This window comes from Apus apus, chromosome 5 (assembly GCF_020740795.1).
Source record: "Apus apus isolate bApuApu2 chromosome 5, bApuApu2.pri.cur, whole genome shotgun sequence".
NCBI classification, from domain to species: Eukaryota; Metazoa; Chordata; class Aves; order Apodiformes; family Apodidae; genus Apus; species Apus apus.
The window spans coordinates 16,606,609-16,630,782 of NC_067286.1; the positions used below are offsets into that span (position 1 = coordinate 16,606,609).

General features: G+C 42.1%; 1 protein-coding gene across 1 annotated transcript; it reads right to left on the reverse strand.

Moving 5' to 3' along the window:
- Positions 1–8,240: 8,240 nt before the first annotated feature.
- Positions 8,241–21,917, reverse strand: TNNT3 (troponin T3, fast skeletal type; the record flags this gene model as incomplete). Its single annotated transcript, XM_051621564.1, has 10 exons — positions 8,241–8,625; positions 13,404–13,444; positions 14,118–14,208; positions 15,069–15,178; positions 15,382–15,495; positions 15,731–15,808; positions 16,149–16,265; positions 17,049–17,094; positions 17,742–17,760; positions 21,824–21,917. Coding segments are annotated over 10 exons (759 nt in total), but the record flags the coding sequence as incomplete, so codon positions are not given.
- Positions 21,918–24,174: the final 2,257 nt, after the last annotated feature.

A 24,174-nucleotide genomic window follows, 5' to 3' on the forward strand; every position in this document is an offset into this window, starting at 1 on the left:
AGGCTCTTGTCCATACCCTTTCCTCACATTAGATTTCTCCCCTCTTCGGGCGTAAAAACAAAAATAAATATAAAAAAACAAACAAACAAACAAAAAACAAATAAAATACAATAGTCCATAATGACAAGCAAGGGAACAATTCCCAAACAAAATATACAATTATACAACTTCAATAAAACACCAATGATATATATATAAAAATATATATATATATATATACATACAACAATGTACAAACAAGTTCAAACACGTGTAAAGGCTCCCTCTTCCCTCTCTACCCCCCCCCCCCCCAGCTGCAAACAGTTCCGAAGAATTCCAGTCTGCCGGTGGAGAGAAGCAGTGAGTGGTGAAGATTAGGAGAGCTTAAGTCTGAGAGTCGTGAATGGACGGAGTTCTCCTCAGACGTTAGCCATGGTAGGAAGAAAAAAAAAAAAAAGGAAAAAAAAAAAAAGAGCAGGAATTTGGCTGTCCGTTTGTTTCAGCCTCCTACAAGGAGTCATAAATTTCTCTGAAGTGTTTGAGCCGGCAAAATAAAAACGTTACCTTGAGGATCCAGTAGTTAGGAAAACATTTCTTTCTTATCAGTCTTATTTAAAAAGAGTAAAAGTAAAAGAAATAGAATAATTGCATTTATTATAATATATACTTAATTTTCAATTTTATTAAAAAGAAAAAGGAAGCAAATTACTTGGAAGATTCCCAAATTGAAACAAATTCTTAATATTTCATTGAGTTCTGTAGCAGTATTTTTAAGTATTTCCATCTAATACAATACATTGCAAACAACAACAATTCAAAGGTGAGTATAAATATGGAAGGAGACATTGTTATAGAGCACCTTGTTTAGACCATGGGGTGATCAGTCCCACAGCGGTCACAAAGTAACTCCTCCGGTGTTCAGTAACAGGTTGATCAGGCCTGGTACTGTCATCGGGATGTCTCTGGCTTTTATGCTGTTACAATTTGCAATGTATTAACTAACACCACTAGTACAGGTATGCAGAAATAACTGATTTTCCTAAAGGAGATATCGTCTTACTCAACATGGATTATCCAATTTGTACTGATTTTATGTTGTCTGTCATTTAAATCAGTTGCAACCCACATATTTGAATTCACCGGTGTCTGTAAAGTAAGTTTGACCTTACCAACGTTTGGCAAGTTTGCCAAAACAGTTTGTCCAGGGTGGAGAGGAGTTTTAGATTTGTTATGAGGTCTTCTGTGCTTGTCACCATCCTGAGTAGGTGATGTAGGGAAAAAAGCATTTAGGCGAGGGCACCCATTCACCCCCCACCTATTGTTTACAGTAGAGACTGCATATCTCAATCTTTCATCCCATCTGGAATCCTGTGGACGAATGAGACTTTTAATTAATCCATTAGTACGTTCTACTAACCCGTTAGCTTGTGGGTAGTATGGGACATGAAATGTCCATTTGATACCTTCTCTTTTGGCCCACTGTTGTACTAGGTATGATGTGAAATGAGTTCCATTGTCAGATTGAATATTTGTGGGTTTAGGGAGAACCCCAAATACCTTTTCCAAAAAAATGAACTGTGTTTTCCCCATTTGCTTTAGAAACAGCTTCAGCACAGGTTAATCCTGATACTACCTCCACAATCACAATGATATATTGTTTATTTCCAGATTTGTGGAAGGGACCGATGTAGTCCACCTGCCATGTGGACCACAGGGGTTTTTCTTCCCTGATATGCAAATGATCAGATGTCAGTGGATGTTCCCCAAGTCTGATTTTGGAAAGATCACATGAAGAGATGACTGTTTTACACTGCTCACGGGTGACAGGCCATCCACGGGCTTGTGCCTCTTTATATAAATCAAAGATTCCCGAATGGCCTCTTTTACAGTGGAGCCATTCTAATAATTTTTTCCATTCCTGGTTTTCTCCTTCTGTGATAGCTAATCGGATTTCTTTCACATTAATTCTAGCTAGTTCATCAACATAGTTATTCCACTTACTAGCTTCATTTTTCAAATTAGCCTGGTGAGAAGGAATCCACCCTACATGAAAATTAGGGTTCCTTTTGGCAATTTTCAATATTTGTTGCCATTTCTCTTTACGCCAAACCAGCACCCCGTTAATTTCCCAATTATTCTTTTCCCAGAAAGTTATCCACTCTACACAGCCTTTGAAGACTGCAAATGAATCTGTGTAAATGTATACTGTGTCCTTGGAGGCTCTTTCTTTTACAAAAACATTGAGAACAGCATTCAGCTCCCCCACTTGGGCACTGCCCTTGTCATGATTTATTATTTGCTCGCCTGTGGAGGGTTTAATTGCAGCAGATTTAAACAACCAGGTTTTTCCTTCTCTTTGTGAGGAAGCATCTGTAAACCACGCATTAACCATTTCACTTTTGTATTCCGGGGCTTCTTTAATAGGACTGGGAGTTTTCATTGTTAAACCTTTCTCATCTGTCGATTCAATTTGTTCCTGAATCTTTAATTGTTTGTCCGGACCTTCTTCAAGTTTGAAAAGGCCAGAATAGTACTCAATTTGGCTGTACCACTTCCTAATTGTACCCTTCTGGGATATTCCTTCAGGAGGGGCTTTTCCTGACAGCACTTGGTTAACTACTTTGAAAGGGCCTTGAAGAATTACCCTTTGTTTTTTAATGATTTTGCTGACTTCTGTCAGTGCTGTGCACACAGTTAACAAACCTTTCTCCAGAATGGAATATCGCTTTTCTGAATCCTTAAATGATTGAGAATAAAAACCAATCGGTCGAGTACTCCCTTTAGGCCCTCGTTGCCAAAAGTGATAGGACAAGACGCTGGTTGAGAACCCCCATTCTATTATTATTGGATCTTCTGGGTGAAGAGGTCCCAGAGTTTGGAAAGTCTGTGCTTCCAATAATAATAATTCAAGGGCCTCATCATGAGATTTATTCCATTCCCAGTGGTGATTCTTTTTCAGTAAATCATAAAGAGGACGTGCTATGATAGATAAATCCGGGATATGCTTTCTCCAGTACTGAAGGGTTCCTAGTATTTCCTGCAATTCCTTTTTATTAGAGGGCATCTTTATTTCTTTCAGGTGGGACAAAGTATCAGAAGGAATATTCCAGGTTCCCCCTTTCCACTTTATTCCCAGAAATTTTGCTTCTTGGGAAGGTGGTTGTCTCTTTTCCTCTGGGATTTCTATGTACATGTCAATTAGATGCTTAATTATAGCATCATAAACTACTTTTACCTCCTTCTCACTTTGGCCCCCTATCAGAACATCATCTATGTACTGATAGACTTTGACATTGGTGTTATTCTTGATTTCTGGAATGTTTTCTAGTTCACACGCAAGTGCGTGATGGGCCAGTGTGGATGAATGCTTATATCCTTGAGGCAGCCTTGTGAAAGTGTACTGCACCCCTTCCCAAGTGAAGGCAAAATATTTTTGGTCCTCAGGATCAATAGGGATTTGGAAAAACATATCCTTTATATCCAGCGAGGCCAGCACTGGGTGTGCTGCTTCCTGGATTTCTAATACCAAATCAGCGATGTTAGGTACAGCAGCTGTGAGTGTGTCTGTATTGGCATTCAGTTTCGTGTAATCAACAGTCATCCTCCATTTACCATTTGGTTTTCTTACAGGCCAGATTGGGGAGTTAAATGGTGAATGACAGGGCACAATAATGCCTTTTTGTTTTAAATCAGCAATTACTTCTCTAATGCCTTCCTTTGCAGCAATTGGAATTGGATATTGTTTACATTTGCTATCCTGCTTTGTGGCAGGCGCAGAGCACACTTTAACAACCTTATCTTTGGTGTGGATGTGCCAAAATTCCAGTAACGGCCTTCTTCATCTCTCCACCCTCGGCCCGTGAGAACATCCATTCCTAACAAATTGAACGGAATGTCACCCACAATCATTTTAACCGGAATCGGTTTTACTTCTCCTGGTAGATTCAAAGTGACTTTAGCTGTTTTTTGTAAAGCAGAGTTGCCAAATGCTCCACTTACATATATTGGCTTTAAAGATGGTTTAATACCACATTGTTCAGCTACATCAGCTTTCAGCGTGGAGATTTGTGCTCCTGTGTCTACCACAAATGTTACAGGATAACACCTTGGCCCAACAGCACAGGTAAGTTCTAAGTCCCCACTTTTATTTTGAACTAACCTTAACACATTTTGCCAATCTTTTGGAGGACTGCAAGTTTTAGGGCCTGATTGATTACTGTTTGTTTGCCAATAATTTTCAGTTCCTGTATCAAAATCCTGTCTTTTTCCCCTCCTTCGCTGTCTTTTAGCTTTTCCTTTCTTTGCAGTAGGAGGGGTATTTAGTTTCCCGAACTATTGGGTCTTTCTCTCGAATTAGAACGTGAGTTAGACCTTCCAGATTGATTTTCTCTTGAATTAAACCTCGCATCAGGCCTTCCAGACCAGGCTTCTACTAGGTCTTTCAGGTGCTGATAAGAATAATTCTGGGAGAAAAGCCTCGGTGGGATACCTATATGCCTGGCTTCCTCCTTAAGCTTAGCGTACGGCCCCTTATCCTTTTGTGATGAATCACTTTGATTTGGGGGGTGTCGGTTTCTGTATGTGCTATTTGGATTTCTGTTTTGTTTGCCTCTATTCACAACCATCCGGTCACCCCGTGACTTCTCTTGTTGCTTAGGAGGAGGAGGGTTCCGGGGTGGCCTAGCAGCCACATCAGCATATGAAGATCGAGTGGCTTGTCTGACCGCAGAAGGCTTGCGGGGTTTTCCAGAGATATCTATACCGTACTCCTTACTGTAATTAGTCAGTTCTCTGGCCAACTCAGACCATGTTTTGTTTTGTATGGTTCCATTTTTTATTTTTTCTTTCATTTGGATGACTACCCCTTGAAGTTGTGTAGGGAGTCCCCTGATTAGAGCATTCAGTCTTTCGGGTTTCACTCGAAGTTTCATAGGACCCCTGTCACCTGCTACTAATCTATGTTCATGAATCATTTGAATTACAGCAGCCTTTCGGATGTTTGCCATAAGATTAGAGTTTTCCCCACTCAGTGTCAATGGCTCTCCTCTGGCAAGGAGATTACTTGAGCCAACACAATAAGCTGCACGCTGAGTTAGACTCCAGGGGTGTGAATCATCATCAGTTGTTAGAATGATTCCGGGTCCCCAGTAATCGTCAGCTTCTTCCTCAGTTAACATGATACGGTCTCCTCCAGTGAGGGACACTCTCATTACATATTCAGCTTCTGTCTCAGATGGGAGCCTGCTGTATTGTTTTCTAATATTTGTCAATTCCATTGGAGTGTAAGGTATTTCTTTAGTTACTACCTCCTTTGTCATCTCATCCCCAAAACTACATGGAGAAAATGAATGGATTGAAATGTCTTCCTCCCTAGCAGAAAATTGATCATATTTTTCTTCCAGGGCATGTATTCTTTTAGTAAGGAGTTCACACAGCACCCTTATCTCAGCTGCTGAGCTCTCCCGCTTGCTATCGGCCGGAGAGGAGGAAGGGAGCAGCTGCGCAGGGGCTTGTTGCTTTTTTGATTTTGAAAGGGAAGGGTTAATTATTTCTACAGTATCATTAAAAGATAAATGCTTTTTAACCGACTGATCAGATAGAGGTACCTGCAACGAACTTGCAGGCTTGTATTTCTCCATTGTCTCATAGCAATGGTGAAGCTCATGGTTTTCACTATCTGACTTTGAGGAATTTGAGGAGTTCCAGGCATCCCCAAAGTCCTCCTCCCTTAAAGGGGAAGCATCTTTCTGCTCTAACTGCTTTCGCAGTTGTTCAATCTCTAGTTGTAGTCCCTCATTTTCTTGTTGCAGCCCCTCATTTTCTCGTTGCAGCCCCTCATTTTCTCGTTGCAGCCTTGCAACCCCTTTTTCAAAACGTCGTTGCAGCCCTTTAACCTCTTGCTGCAGCTCTGTAACCTCATGCTGTTGCATTTCTCTATCCTGCCACGCAATCGTGGCCAGAATAAAGAAACAGCGAGCATTAATATAGTCTGGCCCGTATTTCTTATTCTTGATACCCATTTTTATTTCTCCAGGAAAAGGGAAATCCTTATCCAGATTTATAATGTTATCTGCTATGATATGGAAATCTCCCTTCATATAGTATTCATGAGCCCACATAAATTCTTCAAAGGTTGGAATGTATTGGTGCTTTTTAAGGTGGTCCCAAAAGGGTTGTACAAACACATATTTGCGCAGTTGTTCCTCAAATATAGAAGATGCTGGAACCGACCCGTCCTGAACCTCGGTATTTTCTGCATAAGCGGCCTCAGTATTGATATTTTCACTGCTCATTTTGATACCAATTAGATTAGTTTGACTTTGTTAATTAGCAATTGAGAGTGTGGTATGGGGCTCCAAAAGACCCTCAATATCCCCTTCTGACACCAAAAAAGTCGCGGGCCGGTACCAAGAGCTACCGGCTGTCAGGATATTTTTGCGACTTCCCCCCCCCCCCAATGTGGAGAGGTTTATGAATGAGCCCTGAGTGTGGGATCGTTTCTTAGAGGGTAGATTAAAGTACCCCCCCCACCACGCTCAGAAATTGTTACTGAGACCAATGTTTAGTTTGTAAATTAATCAGTTTATTAAGGGATAATACACACTAAGGGATCAAGGTTCAGGAGAGGTGTAAACCAATGGAGTGAAAGGGTAGGAGTTGAGCCCTGTAAGAAAGTAAAAGTATGTGTGTGTGTGTGTGTGTCTGTATATTTACCTTCCTTCCATAATTTGATCGTCAGAAGTGCTGGCAGGCTCAGTTGGAGATCTGCAAGGGGGCCGGCGTCCCAGTAACCGGGGTGACCCCTTCCTGCTACTGGCAGGCAAGGCTCCGGTCCCGTGGCAAGTGGCAGACGCAGGCTGGGCTGGCTTCTTTGGTCCGATTCGGTCCGGGCTAGGCAGGCAGAGTTCCAGGGAGCGGGCACGACCCCCGTGGAGTGAGCACAGGCGGCGCCCCCCTTTCTCTCCGTTCCTCCGAGCGCGGGAGTGGCGTCCAAGCAGGTCCAGGTGCTGCAGCGGGGTCTGTCCAGAGCAGGCAGAGACGGCGAGCAGAGTCCTAAAAACCCCGCAGATTTTTCTCTTTCTTCTTTTTTATAGACCAAAGACCATTGTTCCAAAAAGGTACCACTGTCTGAATTAGCCAATCACCATTGGCCATGTATATTTATGTTTTTAATCTATTGTTTTTTCTTCTGCCAGTCATCATAACCTTTATGTTGTTCCTTTGCTATGCCCCTATCTCGCAGGGCAAGAGGCCTGCTCATTCTGTCCTTGAGTGAAAGCGTCACTCCTGTTTTGCTGGCTTGAAAGGCATCTTTTGTTTAGTCTTATGTGGGGTAAAGAAGATAGGGCGTTCCCCACAACTGGACATAGGGAAGGAGCCTTCTATGATGAGGATGGTGGGACACTGGATCAAGTTCCCAGAGAAGCTGTGGATGCACCCATCACACTGAAAATGTTCAAGGTCTGGTTGGACGGGGCTTTGAACAACCTGATCTATAGAAAGTTATTCCTGCTCACAGCGGGGGAGTTGGACTAGATGATCTTTGAAGGTCTCTTCCCACCTAAATGACTCTTACGAATCGATGACACTGCAGCATGTACTAACAGAGAGCCAGAGTGTGAGCGTAAGCCCCAGAACAGCTAGAAGTTTGGAAACACAGGGAAGAACCACTATCCCTGGTGGTCTTTCCTCCAACAGGGTGCATTTCAAGGGTTGGCAAAGAGACCAGGCCCTACAAAATAGCTCACATCCCAAATTTAGGAACATCTTTTTGTGTTTTGACATCCACACTGAATTAACCAAGTAATTCACACTTCCGTTTTGGGCTTTGACATTATATGTAGAATAACTGCATCAAGAAACATTTAATTGAAATATTTGAAAGAATCATTCTCTATAGTGCATGTGACTTACCTGCTTGTTAGAAATGCTGTGTGCTGAAAAGTACCATTTCTATGGATTTGTTCCTTTATTCCCAATTCTTTTATTTCTGTCATCCCGCAGCCTTTAAGTAAATTTAAACTACTTTTGACTCCCAGATTTTGAGCTCCCACAGAACAGAGCTGGCTTTTGTTACCTGCTTGTGTGATGGCTGTAAAACAGGACTCTGACCCTGGGTCTTTGTTGATGACATTGAACCTCATTCCCAGGTGTAGAGCTGGATCAAATTGTATGAAATAAGGATTTGGACCAACTCCCAAATCCTTACAAAATGGTATGCCATTAAAAATAGTATGAAACACCACTCCAGAGAGCTGTCATTGGAGAAGGTACTGGTTGTGCTTTATTTACAAAATCCAGAGATTTGTACACAGCAATCTACAGGACAGCATCGGGCTGATATTGGCACAATGAAGGACATGCTCAGCAGGAATTGAAGATGCCAGCAAGGAGTTTCACAGGGAACCTGTTTCCTTTTGACTGAGGAAGCCACCAGACCCCTCCAGAAAGAAAAAGAAGAAAAGCAGCAGCAATAGCCAACCCAGGCTGATGTTGTGATTTTTGTTATCGTTGAGATGTGGGAACACAAGAGAAGAAGAAGGAAGGGAGACCAGCAGGGTTTTGGCATGCCACTAAAAGCCATCCTGCCTGGTTCTTTACTTCCAGCGCCCGCCAACCTTGCCCTTGGCTCCTGCCTTCTTGCTGCTACAATGCAAAAGGAAAGAAAAAGACGTCACCATAATAGAAGCAGTAGGGCTCTGTGACCGCTGCACATTTCTGACTCTCAGATTTGGATTGATCTGCTTTCACTTCTCACATGTTGGGGCACATCTGCCATAGAGGCACATCCTGAGAAAAATAGTGTCGATATTGTGGAAACAGGTTCCTCCTCAGACTCTTAGTGAAAGGCCAGGATGTGCATGCCTGAAAGAAGGAGGTGGACCCATCCAGATTTCTGCATTATCAGGACAGAAGTCTCAAAATGGCACAGCCTTGATGTTTCCTGAATTCAAATCTGCCATGATCTGGATTTTAGGATTTAGGGCTGTTTCTGGAGAAAATTTCCTCATTGTCCTGGAGCTCTGGTCAAATTCTCCAGACATTTTAGCCATCTAGTTGTAGAGGCAAAAAGATGAGCAATAATTTAAATATGACTAAGAATTGCTTTATTCTAGCAAAGGCAGAGTGGCTTCTGCCTTATATCCTGAGAGCAAGAGTGTGCAAAACAGTCAAAACAACTTTTTAGGCCTTGTATCAGTATCCACATCTTGCTCAGGGTGTGTGAGGCAGTCCAGCTATACTCCCCAGGCAAAGCACCTGAGGCAAACTCTCTCCAGTGTCTTTTGGCACACAAGAAGGGCAATCCTACATGCAAGCTACTTACCTTCTGACTGATAAGCAGGTGTGCCTGGTGCCAGAGAGGGGCCAGGCATGTAGTTAGTTGGGTTAGATTCTGCATCCACTCCCGTAGACAGCACCTTGGATTTTGAGGCTTGGCACACCACCAAACCTTTCACACACATGATTATGAGGCTGCTTCTTGAACGAGAGCACATGCAAACTGGAGGCAGCTCTTTGACATAAGAGAGCCTGGGGTTGGGGGCCAAGCACAAGATGGTGGGGCCTTTCTACGAACAGAGAGGCTTTCTTCAGAACCACTGGTTCATGCAGGGAGCAGAAAACAATGTGGACAACACATCTGGGGAGGTTTTTGTGATCCTGCCCCACAGATTGGTTGGAGAGCACTGGCCGTATTTACGGAAGGTTGTAGCACAGTGACACAGACATACACATTGGATACTTTACCTTTTGGCTAAGGTGGACTTAGCCTATTCGAAAAATTGACCTTTTACACATGAGAGAGTAGAGTGTTTTCTGCTCATCTTAAATTGATCTCGGTGTCCCTTTTGCCAGCCTTTCCACAGATTTAAGACCCAATAACAGAACTGTGTAGATCTTACAACGAAGGCAGTCTTTTTATCTCCATAAGCACCAGTGGTGTTTGATGTTATGCCTAACCTTTAGAGTGTGCTTAAGGTGATAATTGAAGTCTAAAGCAAAGGGATCACTTGATCCTGGTATAAGACATTAGCAGACTTTGCTTTGGAATGATACAGTCTAGTGTGGATAGAAATTTAAGTACACAGAAATCTCACAAGCTGTGGGCTTCTCAGTGCAATCTTTTTAAGTGATGTCCTGAGAAAGTATCATGTCTTTTGGGGGAACAAACGTGCAGTAATGGTACTGCCTGTTGTGGGCGGTGTGATAGTGCCCCCCCACATGAGCAGCAACACCCAGACATACCATGGCTTCCTTCTGCAGCAGCACATTCTGCTGAGGTTTATCAGCCTACAGCTCTGTACAGAAAATTCCACAGGAATGTCAAGCCTTATGTTTGGCGTCTACAGACAAGTGAGCCCTCAGTGTTACATTCATCTGATAAGGCTGGGTGGCTTGAGGAAGTGGGAAGGCAGTATCTGGTCACTACTATCATGCAAAGATGTCACCAAAGACCACCACTTCATTCCTGACATGACTTTGCTGAGAAGATAGAGAAGCACAGTGAAAATCAAATCCTACCACTGCAGAGCTCCCCTCCCTTGCCTCCCTGCAGCTTCTTCTCTGTGTCTGTTAGTTTTCTACATGTCCTAGCCCCCAGGCTTTGTCTAGCCCTGGTCTCTCATAGGTTCACTGAAAACACCTAGAATTGTTAGAGATATGACTCGAAAAATCTAATTAAATAGAAGTCTTGTGGGGAAGGAAGAAAAGATGATGAGTGAGGAGCACTCACAACAGTAATCCCATGATGTTAGTCTTATTACACAACATTCCTTATAATCTTAGCAACCACTTGTTTACCCTTTGTAAACAAGGGCTGTATTCCCTGAAGTATTCAAAGCACCTCCATCAGGTGTTTGAAAACCCCAGCAATAAGCAGATGGAAATTTTGCAGACGTGGTATGAAGAAACACTATTTTTTCTTGTTAGCTGTTATGTTCACTTCAGTTTCCCCTTCATTTTCTCCATATGAGGCAGGATGGGAGCTGCCCTTCCATCTCTAGCCTCATTTCATTGCAACAAGAAAATGTCGGTGTTGAGGCTGAAGCAACTACTTTGAACACTGGGAAGATATCCCCAAGCCAGGAGCTAGGAAGGGGATATAGGTACTTACTGCTTCTGAGCCTGATCGATCCGGTTCCTGAGGGTGACAATCTGCAAATAACATACATGACCAGGGTTTTTAGAGATAAAGAAACCTTTTTCTCTCAAAGAGAGAGGAGTTTTACCTGCTGAAGTGCTGGAAGCAGTTGCCTGTGGTAGGGATTAATTCTTCCTTTGAATTAAAAACTCACCCTTGCTTGAAGGAGAGAAATGTTGCTCCTTGACAATAAATCTGCAAGCCAATTTCACATGTCAAGGGGAAGAAGACCTAGAATTTTATAACCCTTAATAGAAGAGTTCCCATGTATACAAATTAATCTCCTATGAACTCACATATCAAACTGCAGGCAAGTGAAGTGGAATGAACATCACCCTGGCCAACTGAAAAGCTCTTGCATAGCCTCATCCAGCTCAGTGTGTCAACCTCACCTTCTCACTCTTTCCCTACTCCTACACATTCAGAAGCGTATAAGCTCAAGCAGCTTTGGTGGACTTTGGATGAGGACCTCAAGAATGGAAAATGGATCACACATTCTGATGGAGTACCTTTGCTGGTTGGGAGAGGAGTTGGTTAAGAGCTTGCAGCAGTCACCACCTTCCCAGCCATCTACTAAGAGAAGAAAACTTCCAAAGGGGCTGAAGAATAAAATACTAAAGAAGAGCTTGAGCAACCACAGAGGAAAAGGTTGGGGTTCTGAACATCTTCCCATGCTCTGTTGATGACTGGAAGCTACTAGAGAGTCACAAAAAAACAGAGCATCTGTTTAGCCTTAGGTAAACTGCATATTTCAACCTGATGCATGGAGAAGCAAACACCTACCTTGCACAGGATGAGAACCTTGTGCCTGACTTAGGAACTCAGTCAGGGCCCATAGGCCTGAACTCGCTACTGAAATCCTGGGACTCAGAAAGTGGACAAGCCCACAGGAACTAAGGTGTGATAGTGAGCCTGCTTTTGTCCCTTCACCATCTCATTTGTAGCCAAGTCAAGGTTCTACCTAGTCTTCCTGGGGTGGAAAAATGCTCTTGCTAAGATGTATGCTTTCCTTCTGCTTCTGGTGTAATTCAAAGTTCTCTAATGTTTCTGTGGGTCCAAGAACTGATGACCCAACCTGTGAATATTTAAAGAGGCACTTGACATTCCCCACATGCAAAACAAGAAAAAAATGTTGGACATTGAGGTTGGCCCAACAGCCAGTGTTTCCTGGCTCATGTCTTTCCGTGGCAAACAGAAGCAAAATAAGAGACTGAAACATTAGCAGGAACAGGACAACACAAGGAAGGAAAGGTAAGCAGATCAGCTTATTTTGTACTTACTCATGGAAGTTTTAATATCTGCAGCAAGAGTTTAAATTATTTTTTGCAATCAAGTATTTTTCCCAAGTGTGGAGGAGAACCAGCTGTCTTCAATTTGACCCAAGGACTTAAGACTTACCTTCACTGATAACCTTGTGATAGTGACTGTAACACTCTCCAATGAAGCACCAAAGAGCAACACACTAGAGCTAAAGAACAGCTCCACTCCTGTGTGTCCCAGTTCCTTCCTTTGTCTCTCCCTTGTATCCTTGCTTGTGTCTCCTCCATTCCCTTTGCTGTTTTCAGTTACCTTCCTCCTCACTTTTTTCCTCTTATCATCTTCCCTTTTTTATTCCACTTTTCTTCTCCCAACCCAGCTTTGCATTTTCCATCTATTTTGCTCATTCTTTGTACTTTCTCTCCCTGCTTTTCAGCAGCAGCCAACCATCTCTTTGTTTATGCAGAGGTTTCACTACTATAGCATGTACATCTCCCTTGGCACTGCCTTAATTCCTATTATTCCACACCCAGTTGACCTGTTATCCTTCACCCAGCGCTCTCTAATATTTTGGATCTGGATAAGCATGTGGCCAGAAGATGGAGAATCTTTCCAAACTCCATGCCATTCCTTTCTGTGAAGTCCAAGCTACTACACATGCATCCTTAAGGTTCTACATGTATCCCAGGTGCATCAGGGTGACTGATCCATGCACATAATACCAGAGGTTTGGATATGGAATTATTTTAGACATGGTCTGAGTTGATTCCATGCTCTGTCCTTTAGCCATGTCCCTGTTGGACCCCAACTCTTTTTCTAAATTACTCCCTTGTCTCTTTTTGAAGAATGGAAGGAGAGAGAAAAAGGAAGTGAAAGGAGAGACACAGGATCCATTTTTCTCTTTTCTCTCTTCCCTTGGAGCCAAGTGCCAGTTTCTGCCTGGCACCTGCCCTCTGACCATGCGGCAGGCTCATGCATTTGGTAGCCTTTGCTGCTGCTGTTACACAGGCAAGTTCATTGTACTTACAACTTGGAAAGCTCCTGCAGCCTGCAACGCATTGTTAAAATCTAAGAGAGATTGAGATAGTTACATTGGTGTTGCTCATTCCCTGTCAGCATGTGTCTATGTGATTGGGAATGAAAAGGAGAGTGAGACAGAGAGAGATCCAGTAGGATTTCTCAGGCACTAAAACCTGACACAGGTGAACACAGCCCTATCCTGTGACTTTGAAGGAAACACGTCCATTTTCTGTCACCATATGACAGCTCAGTGAGATGCACCTGTCTGGAGATAGTTTTCAGTGACTCCAGAGAGCACAGTCCACACGGAATCTGTCTGGGATATGAATAAAACTTACAACGCTCTAGTGTGAAACAAAAAAACAAGTTTAAATATATCACTTTGCAATGGAGATGAGTGAATCGAGTTACTCATTTTTCAGGCCACAGTTACCTATACATAAACACAGATGTGTTTGGGCAGAGGGTGGAGACTCAGTTTTCTGTTGGGATCCATGGGCACTGAAAACCTTGAGAGTGGTATATTCAATTTCAGCCTTAAATGTGAAATCCAGTCTTATATGTATGTTAGGGGAATGCAGTTCCAACTGTCTTACTGCTTCAATATTTAAAAAGGCATTAGAGACTCAAATGATGTCACCATGTGGCTTTTGCCGGAGGACTCTCAGAGATTTTTACATTCTGGACTCAGTGTGATTAGCAAAATGGCTTTTCAACTCACCTCATATTTTTTCCTTTTGATCTGCTCTGTAAAGTCATACTTTTCAGTCTCCAGCTGGTATAACCAGTCCCACAGTTCTTTAGCCTTGTCCCTGTGTGTTTGTGGGGAAAGGAAGATGGGAAAAAAACATCATATAAAGTATTTTCTACTGTTTCCACATCACTAGTAATGAGGCTTTTTACATTTTATTTAATGCAGTTCACACATCTTGCTTCAAACTCTTTCCATCCTCTGAAAGCTGCTTACTCTTTTCAAGGTCACATTTTTCTCACCTTCTCACCCGAGAACCTTTTAGACTTGCACTTTTGCATGTGTCACACACTAACATATTTCCTACAGATTTAATTTTCCCCTTAACTCTTAATGAAAGTAGAGAGTCTAGAGGAATCAGAGAAGAAGGAAGGAGCACTCTGGAGGCTGCCCAAATGAATGGTGTTACTGCCATAGCAGTAACATCTGTCTCAGGGCTGACATGAGACAACCTCCTCTTTCAATCGTGTAAACTCCAACATGTCTAGTCCAGACTATCATGTGATGACTGCTGTGCACCAGAGCACTCAGCTGCCAGGCCTCCAGCCTCCATGGAGATCCATACTTACACCTTAGCAGCCCATCTCACCCCTGAAAATGCTACAGATACCAATCTGTAGTTTGCTCAACTAATCTCAGAGCTGGATTTAAAATTTGCACTGGTCCCATAAATGACTAATCCTAATTAGCAGGTGAATTTAATGGAGCCATGCCAGGAACATGGCTGGCTGGCTACCAAACCATTTCAACAGTTCCCCACAGCCCCATTTCCCTTACATTCTCCAGATCAAGAAAGGGCACAACTAAACATTGTCCTGTGAAGAATTTCAAGGAAGGCTCTCTCCTCTACCTCATTTTCTCACTAGATGAGACTTGAGATTTCAGTGGATTACATTAGGCAAGTTAGGATAAGCATGTTACCTCAGCTTGTCTTCACTAAGGTGGTCGATGTTCAAGGGCTTGCGCCTCTCTGCCAGGACCTTCTTCTTCGTCTCTCTAGCTGTTTGCTTCTTCCCTCTCTTCTGATCAGCCTATTTTCAGAACATCAATTAACATCAGACTGCAGACATTCAGGCCGAATGAAACTATTTCAGTGGCAGAACATGTAAGACAAGTTGCTAGGGATCCAGAAGAAGAAAAGGTGAGCTGTTTTCTCAGCTTGTAGTAAAGATTGTTTCCAGTCCACCCCATGGTTTAATACTTCTGTATTTCTTCCACAGATCCATGATTTTACCTTAGCCAGATAGCTGCTGTATGTGGCACCCATGGAGGACAGAGCCTTCTTCTTCTTGAGGTCATCCTCAGCTTTTCTCTTGGCATCTTCCTCCTCTCTCCGTGCCTTTTCCTCCTGTGAAGTGTGACACATAATTTACTACAGCATCCTCAGCAGCCAGCGTCAGTGCAGGGAGTGTGATCAGATAAGCATTTTGAGAATTGGCAACTCCTGCTTCCTTCTCTTGCTTTAACAGGGTCGTCATTTATTTTCTGAGCTGAGACAGACATAACCTGTATCTCTTTTTCTGTCTGTAGAGATGTCTTCCAATCTGATGCTGAGACAAGGAGAGAGATTTAAAGCCACTTACCGCAAGCCTGGCCTGACGCTCCTTCTCCTTCTCAGCTCGGATTCTCTGTTGCTCTGCTCTTTCAGCTCTGCGCTTCTCCTGAAAGAAGCAGTGGCACGGGCTTTCAGTCATCATTATGGCCTTATCTACATCCAGTATTAACACCCCACTACCAAGAGCTTTGGTTTGTAGAGAGTGAGCCAACTACTCCCTTGCCAGAACATGCAGAAGGGTCTCGTACAATTCCCATATGGAAAACAAGAGATTGAGAGAGGATACAAATGTGGGAAGAAGGTATTTAGTGGTGACTTGAGCAGTCACTTCTGTACATTGTAATACAGCTTTCTGCCCAAATCCAACTGTGGACTATTGGATTTGACTTCTCATCTACAGAGAATCTCTCGATTTACTATGGGGAAATGGCAGTACAAGGACTCACAATCCTCTCCTTGAGGGCAACCAGCTCTTCCTCTTCCTTTCTTCTGGCTTCAAAGTGGCTATCAATCAAGGCCTGCAGTTCAATCAGGTCTTTGTTCTGCCTTTTCTTTTGGATGTCCTAGAAAAGCAGGAAAATGCATTAAGCTAGCCCATATTACTCTAGGAACATGCCCTGAACATTTCCAGCACCCTGCCTACACAGAGAAACAAAAGCAGAAGTGCCTGCAGATATCCACGGAATTCTAGGGAACTGGCTGTTGTTGAGACAGTCAGTGAATCATCTAGGTGACAGTCAGGAGCCCAGAAAGGAACAAAATCCACATCTCCTACACCATATTTTATCCATAGCTTTGCTTAGCTGCCTCTTCTTCACTTAGGGATATGAATCTTACTGAGAAAATGGTTTTTGGGCAAAGAAGGTATTTCTGTGGAGATTTTTCAACACCAGAGTTTCTTCTTTTTTCTATCAATTTTCTAGGAAGGTATTTGGATCTCTATTGTTAAAATTCTGCTGTCATTTTAGGTAGTGTTTCTTAGCAATAGATGAGTATAGTCCTGCTTTGTTTCAACCTGCAACTTTCAATCCATTTACAACAATGGGACAGGGGATCTGAAAGCTCCTAAAACACTTACTTTCTCCTTTCTTCATATATTGGCTTCAAAGGCTCAAGGAGGAAAAAACTAAATACATGAATTAACATTTTAGCTTAGTCACATTAGCAACAAATGGATCCAGAGAGTTTCAAGGAGCAGAGAGTAACCTTTCACTGAGAAGAGCCTGCAAAACATCCATACTTTTGTCCTTGACTTTATCCTCAGAAGTATCCAATAGAGGAAAAGTTATTTAGGTTTGCACACGTGTATGGCCTGAGTACAGACAGTCAGTCTCAGAAATACTTACATCAAAATCTACTTTCTCACCCTCTGGTATTTTAGGAGCAGTTAGTCTGCAGAGAGTCAAAAACAAAAAGAACAAAAAAAGAGTATTTTAATCTTAAAGATCAGGTAGCTCTTCAAATAGCATGTCCAGACCTTATCTGCTCTGAAGAATGATGATGACAAGAAGAAATATTGCTGGAGATACAGAGGGGTGAAACAGCAAATCACTGGAAAACTATTCCAGAATAGCACTAAGGACCATTGTCCTTTGTGAGAGCTCATGCAGGACAGGGAGTTACCCCTAAAAACTCTTTTCACTCCCAAAGCCTGTGGTCATTCCCCACCACACAGAAAGACATTGTCCAGTGAGGCTGTCAGCGCGGTGCTGCGAACTCCTTTCTGGGCAGCTGGCAGAAAGGGAAGGAAGGAGCACCCATAACTTGGGGTATTGTGAGATGACTGTGTCTTGGACAGTTTGTGAGTCCTCTGACTCTATCAGTAGCTGGTCTTCAGACCCTGACCAGTAACTATTGCTAAGGCATTCTCAGGCAGAAGCAGACATCCTGGAAAGGCATACAAGAACAGCTGGATGTCACACAAGGGAGGATTGAATAAAGGCTTCTAGTGGCAATTTGCCTAATAGACAATCTAAAGGCTTCTGCTAGATCAGGAAAATGATCCCACGGTTTTGAAACTCCCTGCCCGTCGTACTTACTTGATTCTGGGCTTCTCCTCTTTGTTTGGTAACATGGCACAAAAGAGGAAGGGAAAAAGAGGGAGAAAAGTTAGAACAATAGAGATCATGCAGCTGCTAAAGTAAAAGGAGGGAAGGGAAATTCAATCTTAAGGGAAACATCCCAGATAAATTGGTTAAATTTCAAGCACTTACAAAAGAAATACACACACTCACACACCCCTTTTTTTCTAGGAGTGAATCTGCTTTTACCACTGAAACAGAATTTGGCAGAAAAAAATTAACAGACTGTATAAAAGTCCCAAACATAGCATCTGGAAGGCAATTGTTTCATGTAAATGCTAAATTATTTTTCTCAAACCATCCTGACCAAAGCTCTAAGTAGGACAGCTGGGCTGGAGGGTAGAAGAAAATGTTGCCTATTTCAGTCACTACTTCTTTTGCTAAAGTAACCTGAATTTACAGTCGTGTCAATGATATCTGTGTTTCACCAGTTTTGCTCAAATGCCTCCCATGGAGGCCAGAGGGGAAAAAGCTTCACGACACATTTTCTCCAGGTTTACTGACTCCCAAGGTAGCTTGAAGCACATGTCCCTGAGATGCCTTGGTGCCCTGGGAAAGACTTATTTTTCTGCACTGTTCCTCAAAACCAGCTTGGAAAGGTTATCCTCTCTTAGCAAGCATCTTCTTCCAAGGTACATGCAAAGTTCCCATGGGTTTTAACAGCAATGCTCTTTGCATCTCCAGGAGACGTATAATGCCCTTACAAGCAGGCTAGACCATGACAGAGCTGTCAGCTTTGGCCCCCTGGCAGTCAGAAGTGTTCCCCTACAACAAGTGACACCTTTCCCTGGCTCTCAGAAATGGGCTGTCTTAGGAGTTACTTGCTTAATATTTGTGCCTGTGATCAATTCCCCTCTCTGCTATGCACTTCAGTTCTTAACTCTAGTGTAACTGCAGTGAGTTCAGCACTGTTATTCTCACTAAAGGAAGGAAATTAAAACTGTGGGGTTTTTGGCCCCATCTCACAAGGACCCAGGTTGACTTTCATAACCACGTTTGAAATTTTAGGGATGCTGATGGATGCTACAGTCCAAGACTGCCTGTGTTGGTTCAGTGGAATGAACTGAGGTAAAAAGCTCACAGCCTGCCGAATCTGTCAAAAAACAACCTGCTTTGTAAAGTAAAAGTAAAAACAGCCTCCCTCAGGAGTGGGTGCACAAGCCCTGCTATCCATATCATGATACAGAAAGCTTTTATATTTATATTTTTTCAAATGCTGATTTGCATCCAGATGGTTTGGAACTGATGGAGGAAATTAGCAATAGCAAATGGAACAGAGCAGGATAAAATTAAATGGAACATTATATGAGGGGAAAAAAATAGCAAAATCTGTTACTGAAAAATATTTAGTGGAGACATCACTTAGAAGGATGATGAATAATTTTAAAAAATCATGAAGCAGCTGGAAATGGGTTTTTGAGATAAGTAAGAGAAAAGTTATGAAAGATCAGAAACCAGCTTTTCCTTTCTCTCACACTTTCTCATACCAGTTTCAGTAATGAAATTTACATGAACACTGCCTACCAAAACGTATCTCAGCTGAAGCCTTGAGGTGCTACAGCAATGCTAATAAAATAAGCAGCATGTAATTAGAAAAGTATTCTAGAGCACTCGCATAAAGGAAGCCACAAATTGCTCCTGAAGAAAACTAACATTAGCCAACAGTGTACTTCTGTATTTCTCCAGGTATTTGTTTCAGTTGTTTTGTTTTCAAATAGCCAGTGAGCTTCTTAACACATTAGCTAACTCATTGTTTTTTATCTGGAGAGTGGAAGAGTAATCACGATTAACCAGTCTATCAGGGATGTTATTCACACAGGATTTCCTTTCCCAGTGACATACCCAAATTATTTTGAGAAACATTCCTGTTAAACTTAAATGTGCCAGTTAGTGACATTTCAAAGGGGAAGGAGGAGGGTGGGAAGTAGAAATGAAATGACTAGTTTTGTTTGTTGACCTTGGTTGCCAGGATTGACACCTGTCTGTCAATAACTGTGAATTTGGTTTCAGCTGCTACCAATCAGTATTTTAAACTTAATTAAACCAACAAACAATTGGAATAATAATAAAAAGGTTAGTTTTTCTTGAAATATGAAATTTTAGTTAGAATATTTAAAGGTACCTCCATAAAAACAGAACATTGGGTAACAAAGAAATAGGAATTTTTATTAAAAGACAAACAGTAATAAATCTGTCTTTTGCAGTGCATGACCTAGCATGGTACATACTGTATGCACCAAAAGCAGCCCAGGATTGTGATTTATTTTGAAATGCCCCTTCTTTCAAGACACCAAATCAAGGAACTGGGCCAAAATTTGTTGACAAGCAGGAATCATTATAGGAAATTCCTGTTCCTGTGGTGGATTTTGACTGACATTCTGGTCATTCTGCTTATGAACCATGGGGCTATGACAAAATCCCCACATACAACCCTGCCAAAAGAAGGCAAGAGCCACTGGAAATCCAAGTTCACTGCCCTGGAGATGAGAAATACTCTGAGTTTCTGGTTTCCAAAAAGGCTAGCTAGCACAGGGAGAACCCACACGACCGTAAATACAACCTTACTTTCTCCTGCCCACTCTATGAAATGTTCACACATTGCTCCCCTTTTCTGTGAATCCATCTGAACTGTCTTCATTCAGAAATCCCTAAACACCCTCCATTAGTCCCACTTTTCAGAAGTAACATCTCAAGCTCACAGTGTGTCCTTGAAAAAAAAAGTAAAAAAAAAAAGAAGTCAAGATGCTATTAAAAATAAAAGGAAAAAGAGAAAAAGGAGGAGAGAACAAGGCTCAGAAAGGTCCTCAGGATTATTTCCCTAAATAAGAAAAAAACCTGAAAGTGAGCAAGAAAATGAAAACAAGTGAACAAATCTATGAAAACAGAACTAGAAAACACAGAAAATGCAGGTTGGCTTCAAGTGGCATTGGGCTTTGTCTTTGGAAACAGCTGGCCAGGTGTTCTAGGGGCTGAGACAGTCAGAATACAATGAAGCTACTTCAAAGGCCTATAAAAGTCATGAGAGTCTTTCTGTACATTTGAGCTGGTTTTGAACTTGGCCCAGGGGCTTTAAGTGATTTGCCCTCATGCAAGAGGAAAATTGACACACACATTTAAGATTTGGTCCTCTGAGTCTTGTCCTCACTCATGTGCTAAAGTGTCCACTCAACTACCTACTATGAGCACATCTGTTGTGAACACTGTCTTAAGCCAATGGCTCACCCCACCAGTATGAATAAATCTATGCACATACTTGATGTTTAGTACAATTTTAAGTGCATGGCTGAAGCAGAAATTTAAATATCTGTTGATTCAGGCCTGGAGACCATGACCTTCTAAAGGTTGGGTGAGGCAGGCATGTCTGTGTACAGCTCAGCTCCAATTTTAGGCCTGCCACTGGGATTTAAGAGATACTTTCCTTTCTGGCTAAAAGACAAATCCAGAGCAAGCTTCTAGAGCTTGATTTTCACCATGTGCTATCCTAATGAGAGTGTAGAGGCTTCTCAACACAGCAGTGAGATGCTCCAACCCGCGCCCAAGGGTGATTGGATATACACAGTAAGCAATTCTTTGCGGCAGAGATGCTTTGGCCCAGTTCCTGAGTTTAGAATCAAATGAGGAACAAAAACAAATACGGGGAGGAAGACATTAGAAAGATGACTGTTGTCCTAAGACAACACTGAGCTACTATCATTGTATTCGCCTTCTTCATCAGCTGTAGGTTGAAGGATAAAAGCAAAAGAGAAAAAGCACAGTAGTCAATCCACAACAAGCACTGTTGTCTTAAAAGCAACTGTCCCCACTCTGTCCCTGCTATGCTGGGAACCTCAGACTCTCTGGAGATTGAATAAGAAGAAACACCTTTTGGTGATTTGATTTGGCAAACATACAGCCCTTTTCTTCATGTTCATCCAAAGCCATCCAAAGAGACCGATTCCCTCCCACGCTCTCTTTGCTCTTGAACAAGTTCACTGTTTTTAACGCTGTTTCCCCATCACTGAAAGAGAAAAAAAGTGAAAGTCTGTAGGTGCATCACATACCTTCCTCAGGGGCTTCCTCTGCTGGTGTTGTGGTACAAGCAGTGTTGGGAAGACAGGAAATTGGAAAAAAGAAACAAACAAGAAACAGAACAGATATTTAAAGTTCTTGGACACCTGAGAGACTAGGGAATGCATGAAGGGGGGGGAAAAAATAAAGGAATTAGTGAATTAAAGCAAGGAAAAAAGGTATCTGGAGAGGCTGTCAGGAGTTAACAATGCTGTAAGGTTAAAGTAGTAGTAAGCATGGAGATTAAAGGAGAAAAGGGCTGCAAGTGATCGTTGTGGTTAATATTTTTTTCTCATGTTTTGTTCTCTTCAACCAACCCAAGACTCCTGTTCTCGGCTCGTGCTGTCACTGTCTCTCTCTCACACAGACACGCACACACTTGCATTGCAGCTAGCTGGAATACATCAGAAGTCATGTCACATACCTGGCTCTTGAGCTTCAGGTGTGAAGTGTCATGGAACAAGGTGCAATGGAAAATAAGAGAATGAGAAACCTGTTATTTCACACACCAAAAAAACTTTTGAACCAAAGGAGAGGAGGCGCAGATAGGAAAAGGGGACAGGAGGACCAAGTTAAAGAGTAAACCTGAGATAAAAGAAATTAATTATATTTGAAATAGCATATAAAAGAAGTCACAGGACAGGAAAGGAATTCAGTCAGGTGAAAGCGGCAGATTTACAATAATACTGCAATGCTTAAAAAAAAAGAGCATTATATGCCACGAGGTACAAACTGACAGCATGGTGTACCAAGGCTTATCTTGATTTGAAATATGCCATGAACACAACACTCCCAAAGCATTATTAGAGCCATCCTTTCCTATAGCAGTATCTCAGACACTTAAACACAATGTGGTTCAGAAACCTACTGAAATACCTACTGTAACTCAACAATGTGCAGCTGACTTCCAAAGAAGATCAGTTCTTTTTTCTAGATCTATGGCTAAAGGCCATTTTGTTCCTTGAAGACAACTTGGATGTAAATAGAAGTCTAATGTTGTTCTTCGTATCCATTTGCAATGAAGAATTACAAATGGTTACTTCATAGGAAGAAAATGTTCATTAAAAGTCTCTGCAGGTCTACATTTCATTCTTCTGGGGTTTTTGGCAAAACAAGAATCAATCAGCAATGTGGATTTGTGGAGCAGATTTTGCTTTTTAGTCATACACACACTACTGAATATTTTGCAACACAAGCATGAAAATAATGCAAAATCTCACAGTATTTATATTCCCTGTATACAGTCAATGGGTCAAATTCTGTCCTGAGATTTGAAACTAAGATTTCACTATAGGAAGAAACATTCATTTTCCCATCACAGTCCATAATTTAACCCATTTCACAAGGACACTTTCTGCTGAGCTGCTCTTTCACAATCATGTATATGTTCCCCTAGTTGTTAGTAAAATTTTCATGCAAGAGGTAAGTTTCTTCCTACTCAGTGCTGAATACATTTTAATGAGAAAAAAACCCCAACAAACTATCAATAAAACAACCCCAAAGGCATGCAAATTAAAAGCTATCATTGATAGATAGGTTGTATCTCCTGTCACCTTGCATTCGCTTCCCACACACACTGTCCCACCAGCCAGACACTGGGGAGTTTAGAAGTTAAATCACATACCTTGAGGGGGGGCTTCATTTAGTAGGAAGTGTCAGGGGAAAAACATAGGGAAGGAAGATAAAAGAATTAGAAATAAGTTATTCAGGAGGGGATCACCTCAAACTTTGGTAAGATTGGGTTGAAGACTAGGTTATAGGAATTGAGTGTTAATGAGTGGAAAAGGAGAGTAATTACAGTGGAGCATGAAGTAGACAGGGAGGGAATGCCATAAAAATGAAAGATAAAAGGAATTTGGATGCTGATGAATTGCAACAATTTAAATCATGCAAATATATAAACAGTGGGCAATTGTAGCGGTGCTGGTGATGCTTAAATTTGAAAGGAAACACGCCCAAGGAGAGAGTTTTGCAAGTGTGCAGTGTAACTTGTGTCTCAGCTATGCACGTGGCCTCCTAGCTGTTGGAGCAGCTGTGAGGATACTGCAAGGAAAGAAGGCTTTGAACGTATTTCTTCATTGGCATCTGAAGCTCCACCATCTCAGATCCTCCACTGGCAAACGTGAGGCTTAGTTAGCTCTGCAGAACTAGAAATATTCCCATCTACACATGGCTTGTCTCTGCTGCAAACAAGTAGAAACCGCTCGAGCCTGCGTGCCAGGATCCTGCTGCAGGTGACACCTGCGAGCAGAAGCAGCTTGTGTTTCTGTAGCTCAGGTTCCTGCTCTCTGCCCTGGCTGCAGCAGAGTCACAGCCCTGAAAGTTTTCAGGGGGACTAAAATGT